At 30.5% G+C, this 22,749-nt stretch overlaps 1 protein-coding gene and 1 long non-coding RNA gene across 3 annotated transcripts in view; one reads left to right on the top strand and one right to left on the bottom strand.

The window, feature by feature from the left end:
• LOC111087380 overlaps nucleotides 1-5,466 on the top strand; it is a 24,341-nt gene extending 18,875 nt beyond the window's left edge. Inside the window, exon 3 of one of the 2 annotated variants that reach the window (XR_002612077.1) lies at nucleotides 5,286-5,466. This is a non-coding gene — a long non-coding RNA (uncharacterized LOC111087380). The remainder of the gene's footprint in view (nucleotides 1-5,285) is intronic. The other variant, XR_002612078.1, reaches the window with a different exon arrangement.
• The window catches only part of LOC106465874 (very long-chain specific acyl-CoA dehydrogenase, mitochondrial-like), a 53,855-nt gene continuing 33,446 nt past the window's right edge, over nucleotides 2,341-22,749 (bottom strand). The window contains exons 6-14 of the mRNA XM_013926115.2: nucleotides 22,420-22,551; nucleotides 20,824-20,937; nucleotides 19,536-19,733; nucleotides 16,148-16,336; nucleotides 12,623-12,866; nucleotides 11,698-11,876; nucleotides 11,472-11,544; nucleotides 9,085-9,233; nucleotides 2,341-6,058 (exon numbers count right to left, since the gene is read on the bottom strand). Of these exons, the coding sequence (XP_013781569.1) occupies nucleotides 5,921-6,058; nucleotides 9,085-9,233; nucleotides 11,472-11,544; nucleotides 11,698-11,876; nucleotides 12,623-12,866; nucleotides 16,148-16,336; nucleotides 19,536-19,733; nucleotides 20,824-20,937; nucleotides 22,420-22,551 (1,416 nt within the window). The 3' untranslated portion in view covers nucleotides 2,341-5,920. The remainder of the gene's footprint in view (nucleotides 6,059-9,084; nucleotides 9,234-11,471; nucleotides 11,545-11,697; nucleotides 11,877-12,622; nucleotides 12,867-16,147; nucleotides 16,337-19,535; nucleotides 19,734-20,823; nucleotides 20,938-22,419; nucleotides 22,552-22,749) is intronic.

Raw genomic sequence — 22,749 nt, forward strand, 5'->3', positions numbered from 1 at the left:
ATATGCTCGCTTGTGTTGTCACCTGGTAGATATATTTGAATAACACCAAAATTCGTGCTTTGCTTCTGACCATCCCATCCTTCTGTTCCTCACCTGGTTGTTTGATCAGGATTTGTCTGTTTCAACTGTTGCTCATTAAAGGGCTGCCCTGTCGACCACCTTCCATTCTCCTGTTTCCAGAAAGTCTTCTCCTCCCTGGTTATTCCCCTCCCTTTAAGTTCCATCATCTGGTCTGTTTGCCATGTTCCTTTGTTCTGCCAGGTTGGGATCTCAGTGTTCTCCCTTTGAACCCATTGCAATATGTTCCATGTACCATTTTTCCTTTAAGATGTATTTCCTCCACCTCCTGGCATGAGGTTGTCGTTGTTTTGATATTTACACCATTAATTTTCCCGCATCCTTCACCATTCTTTGTATGTTATCCTCAGGCTGTCTGAGAAAGTTGTTTGGCCTTTTTTCCTATTGTCTTACCTTCCATTTCTCACTTGTACTCCCATTCAGATCTAGAATGACTATTTTGTCCAGTTCATTCCATGCTCTGTTATATGGCTCATACTGCCTCCTTTTGTTGTTCTCGTTTCCCGTGATCTATCACCTATTATGCTCACTGGTTGGGTTCATCAACTCATAGGACTGGCATATTCTGACATGTCCATGAAAGGTTGCCTTCTACATAATGTTTGTTTGTACCATATTTGTTTTTGGTTGCTTATAACTGCCATCATTTGGAGGAGATTGTTCAGGCTGGTATGTGGACACCTTCCAATACATTTGTCATATATCAGCTGCATGACCTGGCTGTGTCTTCCTTGGGCAGGTATCATCTTCCTCCTTTGGAGATTCTACACGTCTGTTTGCCTTTGTCTGAGGTAAGTTGATCTGTTATTATTTTGTATCTTTTTCAGTTGATATACATTATATTTGAAGATCCCACCCTAGTGGCAGGTGTTGCTTGGTCAGGTATGCTGAAAATTAGATTTTTGCACTCAATCAGTATAATTATAAATGCCCACTGTAGAGATGGGGTATTTCTGTAAGACCACTGGTTGCTTTTCCAGTTGTATGTATGTATATAAAACTTTTATTATCAATGTATTTTATACAAAGGACCATCACTCTTGGACTTCATGAGTAAAGCAGATGGGGATTTTTGCCCATCCCCACTGACCTGTGATTCTTACAATCTACGTCTTTCTGCTTTTCAAAATAAGGAATTGCAGACACCCATTGCACACTCTCCAGTGTGTGTGTCATTCCTCCGGACTCCCCAATGCATATTCTCCCCCTTTTTTTTCTAATGGAGCACAGGAGTCCTTATCACTCTGGTTCCCCATTGCTGGAGTGGTGGACCATGGAAGTTTCCTTTTGAGTGAGGTTGTACAATGAAAGACATCAAACTTAAACATTAACTTAAAGTATGCACTGAGCAAGAAGAGGGCTGTCATGATTCTAAATATTGATTAGGCAATAATGTACTATTCTGGATCCAAGATGCTTCTGTTGATGCACCTGTTGATCATAATATACATGCTTATACAAGGCACTTCCACTGCATGTTTCTGCCCAGTTGGACCACACTTGACTTTCTCAATAGAATCCCAAGGTGCTTCCCCTGAATGTTTTTGTTCAGGTGAACCTGATAAGTAGTTCTACATAATTATAAGTTTATCAACCTGTGCATTCTATCAATTAGGGTTGGGAATGAGGGAAGATAGCTGAAGAGAGAGTAAAAAAAAAAGGAGAAAAAAAAATATCTGTCAAAAAAAAGAAGTTATAGCTAAAGATTTTGACAGAAGTAAGTATCTCAAGTTAAATTTATAGTCCAGAAAATATTTCAGTCAAAATACACCTGACTAAATTACAACTTTATGTTAACTGAGGTGCTTTTATAGAGGTCAGCTATGAAACATTACAATAGTTAGTTATAGATAGTAAAAATTCATGTATAAAATTATATGCAACCATGGAGAAGTCGGTATTTATAGTATTGTGTTTGATTGTGGAGAGCATGTTATGATTGGTTGGTTCATCCCTGTTTCTGATTTGAGTAGAGAGTTCCTGTAGATTCAACCAATGGTAGCCACTCTACACTTGTGTTTCTAGAACAGGCAGTTGCCATCCGTTCAACAGTTTCACCATGAATACTCTGCTTAAACAATCTATCAAAGAATATATGCAAACAGTTTTTAAGTGGTCTGTTAGCCTGTTCACCACTATATTGGGGTAAAAGCAGTATTATATGTCAGTAGCTAATCATGGACTTAGCAGTGGTTTATTCACTAACAAAAAAAATTTACAGACAAAATATTATATACTATGAATAAAGTAAAAAATAATAAATGTATTTTACTGCCTTTTTAATTTTCATACAACAATAATATCAAACATTTCAGCCTTTTTTTTAAATGACAAAGTACACAAAAAACTTAGTTCATAATTTATTGGGAATTGGAAAAGAAGTAATTCATCGGAAGTTGACTGGTGTTTACTCTGATATAGCAAGAAATATCAAATTTGATTTCAACATTACATATATATAAGAGAATTTGATCATTAAAATATCTCCCTTAATTTTGTTGCTTTAAAGTATATGATGGTTTAAAGCAAATCATGAAACTGTGGATGGTAAGTAGTAGGGTGCTGTTGTTCAAAATTAGGGATGGAAACAGGTAGCCATAGGAGCTTTACTTTAAATACAAAATAAAATAAAATGCTAACTTCCAAAAAAACATGTACCAAATCCTATGCTTTTTAGTTTATTGTCAATTAGGTCCTATTCACTTAATGAGTGAAGTACTCACAAGCACACTGAAGTACACATTATCATTAAACTATCCAAAGCTCAGTTAGTGGTAATTAGCTGGCAAAGAGCCATTGAACATTAAAGGAAAATAGCTTTTGTTTACCAATTGTTAATCCAAGCATGATTATGAACATGCAGACCAGTTGTAAACAACAGTCAAAATTATTAAAAAATTGGCTGCAAGCACAACATTCATTATAAAACCTCATTATGATAATTAATTGATAAGCTCTTTTCAAATAGCTTGTTGCAAGTCTGTCAGTGGAATTTTGTAAATTTAAAATTGCAACTAAAAGCAGCACAATCAAGCAGCGTTTAAGTTTTTTATTATATCTTTTTTCTCACGTTAGGAATTATTATTAAAAACATTGATCTAAAATTTGGTTATTATAAAATGTGAAATTGACAACACTATTTCATGGAAACTGACATCAGCTAACTAGTTTTACCTACTAAGAACATGAAACCAATGAATATTTTGTTGTTGTTGTTTTGTTTGAGATGTGGCTGAAACTTTTGTATCTTAAAATAAATGCCAACCACTTACCAGTAGTAAAAAAAAAAAATTGAAACCATTTTTTTCAATAGATATCTGAAACAGGGTAGACATTTTACCTTATAGATGAGAATCAATGCTTGAAAGTTATTTTCATGCTGAATACCAGGCTTTGAATCTTCTTTGCAAGAACAATTGATATAGTATTCTGAATCTTTTGGTAGTTACAGATTCAAACTTGAGATAAGTTAAAATGGCATTTATCTGCAATCTCTCTCTAAGAGTCAAAACATTTAACCCTATGCAAATAGTTTGGCTCTTCTGCACATGTCACATTTTAACAGATTACTTTAAAAATTTAATAAATGAACTTTATTATTAAAATTAGTATTACAATGTAGTTTATAATCAAAATTTTTATCTAAGTTTTAATTTCAAAAAATTATAAATCTTCACTTTTGTTGACACGTGACACGTGAGTTATTTTTTAGTTAGGCAGTGTATTTGTTGGTATTTTGAAGTTATGCTACCATATTTTAGATACAATCTCTAGACAGTTCCAAGATAGAAAATTTCAGAATGAACTTGCTAAAGTTTACATTTACTGAGGTATTAATAACTTTTCTCAGCCTACAACAAAAACCCCACCCATCTGTCTTTAACTTTCAAAGCTTCTTTCAAAATTACATCATATTACTTGATATAGTTGTTTTCAACCAAGAAAAAAAGAGCTTATTCTGTATTACAAGCTTTCAATGATCTTTATGAAATTAGCAGAAAATATATGCTACAAAAGTCTTGATTTTATAAATTGGTGATAAGGGAAGTTACTCTTCATAGTATTTAATGATTTTTATAACATAGTTGAGAATTAAATTACAGTTGTTTTTAGATACTAATATTTTACTTATTTAATTTTTCTCTTTACAAAGACTTATAGAAAAAAACTTTAGGTTTAGATAACTTCAATTCCTTACACGTCACTCTACAGGCAGGAAAAAAAACATATATCATACAGGCCAGACAATAAAACTAAGTTTATTTTATTTAATAAAGTTCAAAAATTAATTTCAATTTCACTTTTGACATTCATTAAGAAGGTTCTAGAGGTTGTGCAAATCAAATATGAAAACTGCAAGATGAAAAAAAAGAATTATTTTCATTTTTAGCAATGAAAATTTCCTTGCACCCAGAGTTCAGACTAGTCAGAGTCTGAAATCTCTAGTAGAAATACTTTATTAAAAGTTCTGATTTTTGTGTGTACAAAATACTTGATATTTACTTTAGCTTACCAAATTTTATGAAGATACACTTAGACATGCTTACTATAATTATGAATTTTTTTATGTACAGTTTCACAGAAACATGGGGTAGTCTATCAGACAAAAACCCCATCAAGATAGGGTTAAACAAATTATCTTTATTTAGATCACCTTGGTGTGTATAAAGTATACTAATTCAAAATTACCTTATTTTTAAAATGAGTTGAACATCTCTTTATTAAAATAAAACTTGCATATACTTTCATGACAAATAAATTAAAAGTGTAAAATTACACACACATATATATATTTGTTAAAGTAGAAACCAATTGCAAATTAAGCTCATTACTAATAATACATAAGACTTAACACAAGCTTAAGAATATCAACCTTTATTAAAATAATATTTCACTTTTATTCAAAGCACTACTAATAAAAATAAAAGACCCACTGAAAATACTTGAGCACTTTCATAAAATGTTATTCTTTATACTCTTGATAAAGAGTATTGTTGCTCAAAATGAAGAATATTTCACTCTTTTAACCCTCTCAGTTCAGCTGGGATATATATTTCTCAGTGCTCCCACCCCCCTTCACTCTGCAACTAGGACAAATGTTTCCTATTGTCATTCAAAATTGACATGTGTGACATATGGGTGTAAAATAAGTTGGAAAGTATTTTAATGGTATCCCACCTAATATTTAAATATGGTTTCCCTTTTAGCCCTTCAGTAACCAATAAGATGCCTAAGCGGAATGTATGACAACTGTGTGCCGATGTGCCCACATTGCTAGAGTGGCGAGTAGTAACCCTAATTACTATGTAAATATACAGATAGCTTAGAAGATAGTGAAAGTGAGTCAAGTGGTGTTCAAATGTGTGATGATGAAGAGGCAATGAGACAAGAGGATGCAAGCTCTCCATCTAGTGATGATAGTCAAGATGATGATCTCTGTAATTACTGTGGTCTTCATACCAAATTTACTGTTGTTATTCATTATCTTCCAGTGAAAAAGTGTATTGTTTAACATTTCCTCTGGAATTCATACATTGCTTTGTTACTCCAAAATAACTATTACTATGGTATACATAAACTTGGCATCTATATCAGGTTCATGTCTTGGAAGAACTGTAGCATCACAAGAAGAAAAAAAAATCAAAAACTATTGATTCACTTTTGATTTGAATTAATTATATGTACAACATTGTGATACACACTTTTGCTTTATAATAAAAATATTTTTCTTTCATTAATATGCAAGTATTTAAATATACATATGTGTTTTTAAAGGATCATAAAACTTTGCATTGATTAGTTGCAGTATTAACTCTCCCACAGTTGATTATATAGATTGATACTAGAATCCTAGGGGATGCTGTTGTACCAAGCCTCCATGTTTACACAAGTCCTGAGAAATCTTGCTCATCTTCTCAAAGTTCTTCAGCTTCTCTGAAGTTTTCAAACTATTCAAATTCAGCTGAACACGTTCATATCCCTAAGATTACCAAAAATTGTGTTAAAAAATTACGACTAATTTTCTTTTGAAATGATGTTATGGTATCAAATTACAATATGTATACCAACATTCTACACCTAAATCTTGGCCAAAAATTCTTGTTTAACAAACAAAGTTCTAACAAAAATAACATAAGCTCCTTTTCTTTTCTTTTTTGCTTAATATTTTTCTAGTTTAATTTTAGGATTATACATTATTTAAGAATGTTTTACATAAGTGTGTAAAATTAATCACAAATTTTTATTGTACAAAATGGTCACTCCCTTATTTTAAATAAATATTTAGATGTCAAAATTAACATGTCAGTTTTTATACAAATACTCCATGTACTTTACAGAGGTTGAGTATGTTATATTGAAATTATTTTGGAGCTTCAACACATTATTACAGTCCAAGTCACCATATCTGGTCATACTCTATCTGACAACTTTGCATCTTGACACCATCATAAGGCTCTATTTAAAAGCACATCCTTTTTCCTTTCTTGCTATCCATAAACCATCTAATACACAAAGAAAACTGTTCTCAGTGCCCACTTTAACAGTCCAATTGCACAGAAATTCACAAGCACAGTATCCAGCAACTTGACTGATATGTCTTTGTATTGAATAGTATTATTATCCAGGTGCTTGAGGAATCCAATGGTTGAAAATATATATATAGTGGAAGCAACTTGTATACATGCATCTTACTTTGTTTTTCCAGGTGTAGATCATTCCCTGATGCATACTGTTGCCTGGGGCATGTGGATGGCTTTTGCCATTGACCTTTGTGTTCATAGATTCTCACCTCTTACAAGACATCATAGTTTGCTTACCACAACTGAAATACGACTTATTGCAAGTCTATTTCTGGGTGGTCATGGGGCCCCAAGTTGATACTTATTCCCTTGTTTTCCAATGCCATTAAATACAAAGGATATCCATATCTTTGTAATTACACAGCCCTGATCTGAACACATCTTTCTGACTTAAGTGTAAATATATTTTGCATTGGAAAGAGTTGTTATAAATTTATTCCAAAGGCTTTCAATTTTTAGTGGCATGATACTACTTACAAATGCCAAAAAATGTAGTTAGTTCTGATACAGTGAACCCTCGTTAGTCTGGACGTTGATAATCCAGATAACTTTTCATATGCACAAATTTTCACAATTTAAGCAATAATCTGTATATTCACATTCTGAATCAGAACACTTATTTCTTATAACAAACATGCATTTCCTATGGGTACATGATTTGGCAATCTGTACGTGACTCCATGAGAGTCAAGTAGAGACCAGTCACAAAAAGAAAACAAGATATTAATTACTACCCATAACTTTTCTGTAACTAGTAGCTACCAGTTTATGAAAATGTTTCTGTGAATGACCCTCACAGTAGGGAAGTACATATAACTATAACAGATATTGAGGGGGCATCAGTGATTTATGGTATAGTTCTATCAAGTCACACTGCTAGAATACTAATGTATGTAGAAATATCAGTATTATTAAAATGTGATGTTTGTCTATACAATAAAGCACATCCAAGTAAAAGCCTTGATACCATCAGTAAATGTCTGTGACACGCTTGGCATCAAAATGTAGTTTATAATTCAAATTTTAACATTATCTAAGTTTCAGTTTCTTAATTTCAAAAGAAAATATTAAGATAAAATTTATCATATTTCACTTTCTGTGTGATGTAACCAAGTGCACTCTCAATTCTCCCTTTTCAATTTTATATCTTTGATCCAAAACTGCTTCAAGCATGTCAATATTTTGCCACAGCCTCAACAGAGTGAAACTGTTGAGCCTGTTGAGATGTCAGAAGTCATTAATGAGATTGTTTCTGGAATTCATACCTTAATCTCGAGTAGTAGTAAGGCTATCTCGGGCGATCAGTGGCTCAACATCAACACAGCTGAACCAACTCAAGCACTATATAACCTTAAAGATTCATCTCATCGTTTGAACTGACTTATGTGAAGATGATGATGTAATATGTTATTTGCTTAAACCTGCCAAGAAGCTTCCAAAGAAACAAATTTCAGTTCAAAAGCTGACTGAGTGCATCCATGTTTGGAAAGTGATTTGTTGTATAATTGACCAATACAATGCATCTTATATTCTGTTAGTAAATCACTGGTTTGAACAAAATTATGTTTTATGTGAAGATAGTGAAATTCCACTTTGATTGTGCAACTTGTATAATTATTTGTGACATATATAATAATAAAATGATAAGTCTACTGTACATAAAGTTTCTTTTCTTCACCAGTTGCATGCCCATCTTTAAGTTATTGATTAATGATGCACCCTATTAATAGCATCCATTGCATTCAATGTGACTGCTTTGACTATCCAAATGTCTCAATGAACAAGGTCTCACTGTACATGGTATTCCATCTACATTTTATAAGCCTCGACTGGCTTATTTGTATCTTCAAAATTGTTTTAATATAACATGCTCAATCTTCTATACAAGAATTATCATGGTGAGATTGAAATGTATTCTTTATAACCTGTTTGAACACTAATATCAGGATAAAAAAGATGAAACTGATGAATTAATTTAGTACTAGATTTTTTTTCATTAATATACTTCACTGACAAGCATATCAGTGTCAAAAAATAAAGAAAAGAAATTCCCATAATCAATTGTCAAGCTTAAAGTTCAAAAGATCCATAAAAAAAGGAGAAAAATGTCTGAAAAATAAATTCTAAAATCCAAGACTATGCTATATTTAATAAATTGATCAGCCTCATAAAAATAGAAATTTATGAATTGTTATATGATGCCTTTTACAAAAATATAATACAAATAGCTTCAAAACACTTCATTTTTAGTTACACTGGCAGTAATATATATGAAACACAATTACTTCAAATTTTACAGTTTTAAATGTTTTTATGAATTTTCTTTTACCTTATCCAGTTAAATCAACATTATTGTTCTCATCATAACCTTCCAGAAATATTTTGATCTAGACAAATTATAATGTTAAAAACAAACACAATGTACCTCACTACAGATAACAGAAGTCAGATTATGTTCATATTCAGCAGATGACAAGTGCTGTTGTAGAGACCTAGAGGCACGGGAAAGAACTGTTACCATAGAGTAGATGTCAATGGCAGAGTTGGCCAATCTGTTCAGTAGAAACTGCTCATCTAAGAGAAGAAAGATTTATGTTACCAAGTTAATGACCAGTTTATTTCATCTTACTAGTGGCCAAAGGACTACCACAGTGTTGGCTAGTGTTTAATAATAACATAGTTATCACATTGTAAGAAGCACTTGTAGGTTTACATTTCAAAAACTAGTTAAAAATTTTATAAAATAAAAAATCAATTTTCATCCGAGTGATTTAAGATACGATGTTTAAGCAAAATTATTGAAGCTTCATCCAAACTAAAGCTTTCTCCATATTTGTAAATCAACACCTACTGCAATTATATCGTATATCAAACTTCTTGATTATAGAATTAGTAAGGCTGTACCATACCTGTCAATTCTCATGTATTTTAAACACAGATCACGCTCTCACACCTTGCTGCTACAATCTCACGATTATCAGTGTTTAACTTTTATATTTTTTCATTATATGATATTAAACTTGTAATTCTCTTTGCAAAACTGTTACAAAGGTCCTAGTTCTTTACTTCAAATGTGAGCAATGGGTAGCACTTGAATGTATGTGATAGCTCATTTAACTAGTTATCAGATGACCAGTCTAAAATAGACAGTTGCTTTGCATGTGTATCTAGTCAAGTGATTGGTTCTTTGTTCGTCTGCTTATCATGTTTTGATCAAGTATAGTATAGTTTCAAACAGAAACATTTCAGCTAATAATGTATATTATTTTGGAGCTATGGCTTTCACACACAATTTCTCTAAATGGGATTCATGACTTAGTTTGTACTGAAATTGCTTCTTTCTTTTTTTTCCCTAACCCTAAAAAATTATTCAGATTAACAAAAATATAAATGACTATTTTTCTATATTCATCAATTGATATCTGATAATTCTTATGTTGGCAAATTTTCTAAATTTATAACTAGTTCCTAAATAAATATTCTCATTGTTGTAATCTATAATTGCAAAGCTAAATGTTGTATATCTTGATTGGATAAAGTTTCTACCTATGATACTAAAGAACACGTTCTTCAAGCTATTAGTAAAGCCTTCCAGAAAACAGACACAAATCACATACATATATTAAACCGTACAACTGTGTACATAGTAAGGGTGTTTAAATTATATTATCCTGAATATTTTTAATTTCCTACATTATCAAAAATTTCCTAACAAATTATGACTATGACACTGAACGGTAGTAACTCTCAAGAACCAGAAAAGCTGATAAGATTGACTTAATGGCATTTCCATAAAAAAATTTGTCCACTTTTAGACATAACATAGTAAAAAAAGAATTATCTGTATATATTATATCATGCAGTTTACACAAAGATCAAGGTACATCATCTTGTATTAACACATTAATCTTTTTCTGGTCATCCTTTATTTGATCATTTTTTAAGGCCAAGAGCAAAAGCCTCATCGAAGTGAATAAAAAATTTAAGAACTTTTATAATGTCTCCTATCCTAATTTTCTAGCATCTTGATGCTTATAAAACAATATTCACAAAGCTACAAAGAAGCATCTACAGACATTTTCAATAATTCTTGAAATTAATATTCATGATATAAAGAAATATGCAAGATTCAAAATGGATAAATTATAAAAGCCAAAATCCAACAACTCATGTATTTCAGAAGGTGTACCATATTTTTTCAATGATGAAGTAGGAATGAGTATAGTATTTAAATAGGAAAAATTACTTCATTGGTACTATGAGCATCTTGCCCACTCTCAAAGCATGGAAGTGATTAGGTTGTCTGTGATTGGGATTGTTTGTTTCTTGGTAATTAAGCAAAAAGCTATACAATGGACTATCTGTGCTATGCCCACCATGGGTATCGAAACCCGGATTCTAGAGTTGTAAGTCCGCAGACATACCGCTGTGCCACTGGGGGACAATGATTGGGAATGATGTACATGTGACAGTTTGAAAACTATCCAAAGCTCTGGCAGATCTCTATGAAGATGACACTGTGATCTCCATACTGAGGCCTTCTAGTTAAAGTAGCTTGGTGACCAAGATGTCATCTTCAGAGGAATTCATTAGGTAGTAGCTATACTCCCAGTAACTAAATCTTCTCTTAAGATGATGTATAGTCTATGTAAACTACAAACCTATTTTTTATATATAATAGGATAATTTTTATAAAATTACCAAAATAGACACTGCAGGCTCTTATGTTATTTCAAAAAAAGTAAAAATAGAAACAATAATGAAAAGAAATATTCAAGTTTCACTCTGTGTAAAAGATTAATAAATACTTACGAACAATGTTCTTTCCATACTTCATTAGCAGATTTTCTACAGATACTCCAAACTGTTCAATAGTTTTGTTTACCTACAAAAAAAGAGAAAACATATGTTTTGAAATGTGATTAAAAGTACCAAAAACAAGTCACAACATGAAATGAAAAATTTAAACAAACCTAAACAATTTCTTCTCCAGAAACAAAAGTGGGATTTTTGAAATGTGTTACATAAAGGAATATACCTTGCTAGCTGACTCTGCCAAATCAGAGTGGACATAAGGTGTGAGAAATGATCCATTATTGAGACCAACCACCCTCTTCATTCTCTTGGCCCCCTCATCCAGGATCAGTCCTAAGTTAGCAGCAGGATTCTTCATAGCTTTCTGAAGTTCTTTCAGGTGGCCCCCTGCATATTGCAATCCTAAAGTAATAAAACCAAAAAATATTAATTATATGCAACACTATACTGTTAAGAACATTGCACTGACTTTGAATCTAACACTACAAAGAAAAAAAAAAACAATAAAAGCTGTGATGCATACATAACATAAAAACATTAATGTGATATATAATGTAAACAATAATATAAATGAATGGAAAAATATACATTTAAATGTTTTGGAAGTGCTCTGACTTTGGAATTAAAAAAATATTACCAAATTTAAAATTTACTAACAAAAACAAACATTATATGAAACTACTATACCATTCCAGATAGCATCAACTGCAATATACTCATGCTGAGGATTTAAATACCATTTTACATACTACATATTTTGAAGAACTATTATCATCTAATAACTGTAAGAAAATAAGTATTTTAACATGGCCACTCAAACACAGAAATATGTCGATTACTACAGCTTCTTTCTACTTCTATAAAACTTTATATATAACATGATAACAGTGTATTACAGTATAAAAACTGTAGAAAAAATATGGGAATATTTCTATCTTTCATCCCTCTTGTGACTACTGATAACAAAACTTAAGTTCTGGCAATTGCTAGCTTGCACAAGAAAACTTAGTAGCTAGTTTAACCTATTTATGGAACTGCACATCCTAAAAACTATAATATAATTAATTTTTTTCTTTATATATATATATAAAGTAATTTCATGTTACGTAACATATTTATGGATGAAAACATTCTGTAACAGCTCTCACCTGTCAATGCAACAAATAATCGCAGAATATCATTTGCTCCTTCAAAGATTCGGAATATCCGGAGATCTCTTAGAACCCTTTCCAATCCAGTATCACGCATAAAGCCCATTCCACCCAGTATCTGTATGGCTTCATCCACTACAAACCAAGCAGCCTCAGAAGCATATATCTTAGAAATGGCAGCTTCCAGCTGAAAGTCCACAAACCCACGATCCATGTTTCCAGATACCATGTATGCCATGGACTACAATAATTGCATTTGTTAATAGCTAGTTACAAAATCAGTTAAAATATAAAAAAAAACAATGTGAGAAATACATCCACATTTAAAATCACTGCATTTACCTTTAGAATAATAAACAGGAACACTGTTTCATTATTATGAAAACAGAAGCAATAGTTTAATGCATTACAATATTTCAAACATTTAGTAGTAGCATGAAAAGTAATCAAAATAGCACTGTCTATTATAAAATGTCCTTTGTACAAAATTTAAATAGAGAGTAATTATCTAAATAGAACACAATGATATATATTTTGCAAGATTACTAGTTTTCTAATCTGGAAATGTAATATAACATTAAAACCTCATATACATAAGTAAATAAGACTGCAATGTTAATTATAAACTGCTACATAATGAATGAGTCATGAATTGAAACAATGACAAATTATGGGCAGAGGAAACAAGAAAGAAGAGCCTGGCTACTTTTACTGAGATTAGGATTTTTTTGGGGGGGAGAGGAGGGGATTTTACCACTTATCTTTATGCACTTTTGGAATCCCAGTCTCTGGTAGGCCCACCATCATGTAAAGTATCTTGCTTCAACTTCTCTTGTTTACATCTGTGCACAAAATTTCTCCCTTATTTTTCAAAAACCTTAAACATTTCTTTTGTTAGCCCATAATATTTAGTAGGCTCGATCCGAGACTATTTTCTGCATGGATTATAAATAACCTAACTGAAAGTAAGGAAGAACGTCTATTAATATGCCCAGAACCACATCATTCTATACCCAATACAAAAGCTCTTCAGGAAGGATGAGATATGATAGATATATTAGTGGTCAAGATGCTATTTATATTAGAATATTGCTTCAATACAAATTTTTGGTGTGAAATGGATTTTGTAATTTGGTGAAGTGATATTTACTCAAAATCAATAATGTGAGGCTTCTGTTTGAGTGATATACAGTCTACCAATCATGAAATTCTTTCAAAGCCGAAGGTAACTGAACACTTTGTAAAAGCACAAACTCCTTAAAGTGCAAAGGATCAGCATAAAGGTACGTTTTGTATCTTTTGCTAGCCGCCTTAATAGTTTATTTTGTTTTTGCCCCGTAAATTTAGACATTATATTATATGAAATAATTTAGATGGAGCACCAATTGGGAAGAAATAGATGCGATTCAATGAAAGTTGGGGAAGAAGGTATACAACAAAATCCTCAAAATTGTTTTCAGTATCTAAGGGCAAATGAAAACATTACACATGTACTAAATGTAAATATCACATATTCCAAAACTATTTTCAGTTTCACAAGTTATGTTATAAGTTTTTGCATTGAACCAAAGAATATAGTTATGTATCAAATTACAGAATTTATAAATTTTCCATAAGGTATTACATTCGTTTTATAACATTCATGCTTAGCATATGTTGTAAAGTCAAATAGGTTACTATTAAAAAAATCCAAAAAGCATTTCGTTTGAGTTACAGTTTATAACATAGTCATCTTTGAATTCAAATAGAAGTCAGAGGTTCTGTTAAGAAAATTTCATAAAATAAAAAGGAAAAAAAATATTACCAACTTTTCTATTTTAATTATCTAATGCATTATCTGCCATTACACTATCATGTACTTTTATCAGTCAAAACTTACTGAAAAAATCGTTGTCACAATGCATAGAAATTCCAGCAAACTGTATTAGCTTAGAATTGAAAAATAAATAGTAACAGGATAGACATAGATAGATTAGTGCAAATTCACTGCAATTAGTCCAACTGAAACAAATAGTGTATGGGAATTTAAAACTATCAAAAGAATGAGTCTTAACATTTTTTATAGTAAAACTAGCATTTTCACTTGTTGGACTCAGATTTATGAGCAGTATTCTACGAACTAACATATAATATCCATAACAGATGATACGGAACGCATGCAACTCTTCACTGAACCTCAAGACCATGCACAAACTAACTTTTGTTCCTCAGCATTGCTACATTCTTCTAAGCATACTGTTTTAATCAAAGTTTCTGTTGACAGCACTATGAAGAGAAACAATGTAAATTAGTATAAAAAATGAGCACCTAATGAACCAGTTCCAAAATAACATTATTTGTTATTGAATTGGATATTCAAATAAGTTCTTTATTTTTCAGCAATTCAAGTTTACCATAGCTTATTAGGATATGTTTACACTGATAACACAATATAATGTACACATCTGCCCTCATTGCCACAATTTACCATTTAAACTGTTTTTCCACTTTCACCTGATTTCTGTACAGTAACATCCTATAATTACTCTTATAGCAAAGAGACAGTTGTATTAAAACCCAACTATCCTTGTTGTAGTTTTTATTTCATAACATTTAATACACCCATGGCAATGTGTCTTGCATTTGTGATTCTTCAACTATGTTAGTCAAAACAGTATTTTACTTGTAGAATTTTTGAAAATTCTCTAGTCTGAGTACCCTTTTATCCAGGACCATACCAAAGGGTTTGTGCTTCACTCTGATAGAATAATTGAAGATACAATTAAACACCAGGAGACACATCCTGATTTTGTGAACAATAGAAAAATAATCACAGACTGGCTTATTTTACTTGTAATGGACCCATGAATGATTTTTTTTTTTTTTTCATTGTGGAAACATTCTTTATATGGAAATACTATATGAACATACAAGCAAATTACAGTGTTTTGAAACAGCAAAATGTGATTACAGATTACTTACATTTTAATAATACTTTAAAGGCAATGATTGATAGATATCAAAGTGTCACACACAACTGCACAAATATTAAATGGCTAACGTAAGCATAAAAGCCCAGTATTGTACATCTTATATACATATATTAACCTGCAAGTTAGAAGCACATGACATTGCACAACCCAACTAGCTTTTAATACTAGTAACAGGCAGTGAAACTATGACGATCAGTTTTACTTATGGAATTCTTATACTAAATATAGAATCATTACAGTTTCATTTACAGAATTTTAACTTCTTAGATTTGTATGTGGTTTTTATATGGTATATAAAATTGCTATGATCCATATAATTTGTGTGAAACAAAAAATTCCATTTTCATCAAACAAAACTGAGGAGTGTTTAAAACTTCTACTGATCAATAACTAAAATATGTGCACCATCAACAGCAGAGAAAAACTGTTTTTCTTGCAACTTAAAAGTGAGGCATTGATGCCAAGTCAAACTGACTAAAATAATAGTAGGGGGAAAAAGCCTTCAATACATGCATTTTTTTTTAAATGAGAGAATACACAGTTTACATACCTCTGTAATATAGTGAGCCATAGCCATACGAGCTAATTTCTCCTGAATAGATCCATAAGTAGAAATTTTGTTACCAAACTGGGTCCGGTTAACAGCATGTTCTGTGGCTTTTTCGATGGCAAATCTCATAGTACCTGACAAGGCAGCTGCCATCCCAAATCTTCCATTGTTGAGAATATTCATAGCAACCTGGAAAATGAAAAATATATATAGATAGATAAAAACAATTACATTTTTCACAACAAGAATAGTAATTTTAAAAGTGATGTAACTTTATAACAAGAAAAATTTGTAGGTAAGAGATTTAATCTGCAATAAAATTTAATTCAAAAATATCCAAGAAAATTATAAAAATTAGTAATGCTGTTTAGTCAGTAGCAAAACAATATATTAATTATGAGCATACACCTAAAAACATTATTTTTAGCAGAAATCTAACATCAGGATTACAACTTGTACTGATTCTGATTGAACAGCCATGACTTATTAAAATATTCAAATGTTATTCAATGATCTGTATTTGAAATGCAAGACTTTTTTTTTGTCTTGCAAATCTTTGTAAGTACTAGTTTTACTCTGAATTTTTTAAGTCATACATGTTCATATCATTGTGTACTGTAGTTTGCTTTCACAATTAAAAATAACTTCTGCTCAGAAAAAACTATGTACTTGGAGCAAAACTAAAATTGAGCCTGATTAAAAATATTTTTAGACATAACCCAAAATATTACATGTATATATTAAGCATTATGCATCTTCAACATGTAATGTTACAGATTACCAGTTACTGAATCTATAGACATTAGAGATTAAATATGTTTGTGATTATAGCCACAATATTTCAGTTTTTTACTGTAAATGCATTTACTTATCACTGTGTTTTACCAATATATTCAATCAGATTGGTCAGAATATGTGATCACAGGTATTCTGTGCAACTTGTTATGAGCTACAGGAATAACTGTATTTTAAACTGGTTTATGATTTTATCCAATAGACATGATTAATCATATAGAAAACCATTCAGTCAATATTCATCCAGTTGCAATAAGCATTGTATGTCACATAAATTGGCTTAATAATTAATTCCATGTTCATGAAGTGTATTGATTATGTTATTGCTAAGTAATTGTGTTGTATAGTGTGATGTATGAGTTGCTATACCTTGCAAGTGTTATAAGTTAATTCATGTATATTCACAGAGTTGGTACAAGTCAGAAGTGTCAGCTCTGTTGTATAATTAAATTTATATAGAAACAAAAATGGCTACACTAGAAAAATGACTTATTAAAGATAAATGTTAATAACCATTTCAATATTTTTCATAAATGTATAAACAAAGTGACAAGTCGGGTTATTTATTAAGTAATTTCATTATGACTCTCATTGTATCACAGAAATGTTTATGAAAGCTCTCAAAGAACTCAAGTTTAATATCAAATGAAAAACATTAACAATGTTCAACTGAAAAAATAGCCTGACAGATGCTTTAATACAACAATATACTTTTATTTGGTTGTTTCTGTTTTTCACAAATACTGTTTTTTACATACAGACTTCTTGTGATTACAGATACAGAAGAACACACAGTAACTGGGTGGTTATATATATATATTATGAATCGTCACATAAAATTGGTTAATCTTGTGCATTTTTAATTGCTAGGTCTCAGAGCATGTTACATTATTTTATTTGTTGGGTATTGATGCTTAGAAAGTCAACAACTGTTAGATGTGTATTGGTTCCCCATATAATTGTTTTTTGTCTTGTGCTATTTAAAGTGAACTAAATGGTTTTTACTCTAAAATTTTAAAAGTATGAAAAGATTAGTTCACTGTAAGTAAAAAATATATATTTTTTTCACTGTTATCATTTTTGTGGTGGTTCCTTAATTAGTATTTTAAATAAAATGTTTTGTGTAATCTACTTGCAGCTGAATATAGGCATTTATAAATTAATAAACTACTATCAAAGTGAATGGAATACAAAATGGTAAAAAACTTGCATTCTGTATATTTGTTTAAGTTTAGTACATTTGATGCAACAATGATTATCTTAAAAACATGTAAATGAGGGGTTTCCATAGAACTTATTAAACACTAATTAATGAAGAAAGGAAAAATACCAGAAGAGAGTATAAACTATTGCAATACTCAACATTTTCGAGGAGCTCAGAACATAAAATATTTTGCTCACAACTAACATGAATTTAAATAAATGGTAAAAAGAGAAAAATTTTCAAATGAAAACAAACTGTATATGACTGATATATGCCACTTTCTTAGCTGTCAAGTCCAACAAGTACAGGATGGGACTAAAGTTATTATACAGTAGATAATGTCTCGTTGGTGCTAAAGAAATTATTTAAAAAGATGACTAAAACTGATTTAACTATTGTTTTTTTTTTCAGAGTAATAGTTAGAAATTAAACTATGTACAGTCTGTTTCCTTCACCCTGTATCATAAACCAGAAACTTCATTTGTTAATCAAAAAAAGTATATCACTAGAAATCTCTTAATTCTCTAATTTTTTGGTTTTGTTATTGTTAACAACTAAAACATTATTGTACAACGTCATATCCAGATTCATTATAATAAACCTGTTATAATACAGTAGTAATAAAGGGGTTAAGAAAGGTGTATTATTATAGTAAAAGTACATTACATTGCATTTGTTAAGATTCATAATTCTCTTGGTCTACTCTGTACATTGTCTATGAATTTGCTAGGAACCAAAAGGGTGATGACTATAAAATAAGGAGAAAAAAGTACCACATGTCACACACCTTGCCAAACTGTGTAGAACAACCTAATTTCATAACCCTGTAGAATTTACAATTTGGCTATAACTACAAGTTATTTTTTTTATAAAATATAAAGAATGTTTTTTTGGTTATTTAGTGAAATAATTTTTCCAAATTTGTTAATTATTCTTGTACAAAAACTTAATGCTGGTTAAAAATTGTGTTTGAAAGGAAGCTGGACTGGTAGGCCTACCTACATAATTCTGTTCATTTATTAATTGTAATTGTATCATTTCATTAGAACCCAAACACAGGCAAATCTCATTGACAAGTAAAAAACAAAAGTTGACACAGATTTTGTTAATAACTTATGAAAAAAGTATCAAAAACTAGGATGTATGGTGGCACTATCATATATATAATCTTATATGTCTGGTCATTATATGAAATATTCTGTCCATTGAACTGTAATTATAGACTGGTTGCACGGGTAATAACTACTCAAATGATTACCATAGGGAGTTGGTAGTCTGGGCAGGCTTATTTACTCCCAATTGTGTTTTCAGTAGAGGAAAACTTCAAATCTAGCTGATAAGAAATATGTGATTAAATATAAAACATTACAAATATATTGAAATTCTAACCTTGAAACCTTCCCCAACTTCCCCTAGCACATTTTCAACAGGGACTTTTACATCTTCAAAGTGAACTTCTGCAGTATTTGAGGCTTTAATCCCCATCTTTTTCTCTGGAGGACCATTGGTTACTCCTCCAAACCCTCTTTCCACAATGAAAGCTGTGATTTTTTCTTTCACTTCTCCTGATGGGATTTTCACTGGAGTCTATAAAAAATATATATATTAGAACATTACAAAAACAACTTGAATATACATTTAAAAAAAATCATGTTTTTTCACACTAACCTAATAATTTTAGATCATCAATTTATGAATAAATAAAAAACTAGTAATCCACAATAATTTAATATTTCAAAAATCCAATATGTGATTAATCAAAAAAGCAGTCTTCTTCATTCCAATATAACCTTCATAAAACCAACAGGGCCAGCAAGTAATTAATAACCTAGAAGCTTATAAAACCACCAAGTTATTACTTTATAAAAAACAAATTTGTCTAAACTGACCCAAAGCTTTACAAAAATCAACATATGGATACATAAAAAATTAGGTTTTGTAAACTAAAGCTGTGTATGAACAAATGTTTCAAGAATATTTACTGAATCAAAACAAATGCACATTATGGCAGTAACATAAAAACATTTCAGATGTTACAAGATTACATTTACTGCTAATTATTAGCATTATATATATAAAATGTCTTATGCTCATGCAGTGTGATCTATTCATTATCAGATTATGTGACATTACATCACAATAAATAAATAACATTTTGACTGAGGATTTGTGTATTGTTGCATTCCTAATGAGCTGATAATACTATCTGAAAAAAATTCTCATTTTCGGGTCAGCTCTGGAAGATGATACTGGAGACATAATTTGGTATTACCAGCACATGTCTCGGGAATTTTTGTTTCTAAGTTAGCTGTAAAATTACTTTGTCAACTTTGCTGGACTATACATTTTTCTTACACCAAAATATGTAACCTATTTCCTGATTAAACAACAGTTAAACATACCTCAAATAACTTAAAATCTTAGAACTTGAAACAAACCTGATAAAACTGCTTCCACAGTGCAAGTATATAGTAAACATTCTCAAATACTACTGCTTTTAACTGATGCAATGTGTCACCATACCAACTGCCTCATAATTTCTCACATGCTTTACAGTATGTTTGGGTACATAATTGTATAAAAACATCCTAAAGCAAATACTGATGTAGAAATTACAAGTGACTGAAAATAAACTCAATTTTTTTATTTTCTAAAAGAATATGATAGATAGCATTACCTTAGCAAATACAGTAAAGATTTCTGCTAGACCTCCATTACTGATCCAGATTTTCCCACCATTTAGAATATAGTGCGTTTCATCTTCAGAAAGCACAGCTCGAGTTTTGATGGACTGAGAGTAAAGATAATGAAAAAGTTCAAGAATTATATCTTAATGATCTGGTAATCATGACAGCAAACTAGCAAACAAACTGCTGCTATCAAGAAAAATTGACAAGTTACAAATAGTTCATAACAATTAACTTCCTAGACAAGTTGAATAAATAATCTATGCTAGTATTCTCAGATGTCAATTAAGTTAAACAATACAATTAGACTGTAGTAATATTTTCAGCTTCAACACATGCTATTGAATTTGAAATGTAATCAAGTATACAAAACTATACATGTAATATGTAAAACTACACAAAATAGTTCGAGTACTCTGGGATCAAATTTGCACTACTAAACAATAGAAACAATGGTGTTATGTGAGAATGTATTAAAAGTTTAAGATGGTTGAAATATAGTTTATCATTATTTTAAGTTTTAAAACATTGTACAAACTTAATCGTTGTTGTTGAAATTTGCAGATAGTTTTTTATACATCTAGTTTTTACTACTTTATAAATTTTATTAATATGCAAAGTGCCTTATTCTCAGGAACATAAAATATTTCATTGAATCGAGAATACCTCAGTGAGCTTATATTTAAATTATCAAGTACTGCAATTATGAATTTGTAAAACATCTTTAAAAAAATTAATAATGATCATAACTAAAATTATGATATGGTGTTTGGAAATGTAACACAAATCAGTTCATTAGGCTTGTTGGTTTGACGTTAAGCACAAAGCTACACAATGGACTATCTGTGCTGTGCCCATCACAAGTATCAAAACGTGATTTTTAACATTTATAAGTTTCATACTTACTGCTGTGCCACTAGGGGACAGTTCATTAGATATAAAATACCTTTCAAAATAAATGTTGATGAAAAACTAAAATAAATACATAAATTATGCTGACACAAGTGTCTTCATACTTAATACTAGAAATTCTTTAATTGAGTAAAGCTATTATTAATGTGTACTGCTTATTATTATTCAATACTAATTTTCTCAGAGTATGGTATAAAAAGTTTTCTTTACCATCAAACTGTTAAGGAGATTAAGTTCTTTTATTTATGGGTTTCATTAATAAATAAAAAATCCCAATGAAATGTGGTAAAAGGAATGTAAAATACTTCTACATTAAATAAAATTTATATATAAAACAGCTAGGTCTAACAAAGGGTGTTCATCTGAAATGTAGGAAAAAAAAACAATAAATAAATAAAATATTCTTTCTTTTTCTTTACCCTAGATGCTTTTTACATAGTTTTCTGTTCTAATGCAGAATCTACACATCAACACCTTTTGATTATTCCAACTCACTTTTTTCTTTTATTTTCTGTTTTCTATAGCTTGTATAATTTCTGTTGAATTGTTAGTTATCATCACTGATATTCTAACCATGGACATTTAATGAGTGTTATGAAACAGAAAATCTCATTTAGAAAAAACATTTTTTGTTAACAAACACTTTGAGCCTAGAATAATTAAAACAGACTTACAGCAGCATCAGAACCACTTTCAGGCTCAGTGAGACAGTAGGCTGCTATTAGTTCTCCAGAAGCTAAAGGTGGTAAGTACTTTTTCTTCTGGGCTTCGTTTCCATACAGCAAAATACCTTTGAAACCTATTGACTGATAAAAAAAAAATACCTTATAGCTTTCTTCAACAAACACTTGTACGTATGTTATGTAAAAATCTGTACATTAGTATTTGAAATGGTGATCAGAATTAAAATTAAAAGTAGAAATGTGGAAAATAAATGTTTGAATAAAATAATTATTTACAGCATTAAATACATAAGACTAAATAAAAATGTCTTTATAATAAGG

The sequence above is a fragment of the Limulus polyphemus genome, unplaced genomic scaffold (assembly GCF_000517525.1).
Source record: "Limulus polyphemus unplaced genomic scaffold, Limulus_polyphemus-2.1.2 Scaffold2082, whole genome shotgun sequence".
Classification (NCBI taxonomy): Eukaryota; Metazoa; Arthropoda; class Merostomata; order Xiphosura; family Limulidae; genus Limulus; species Limulus polyphemus.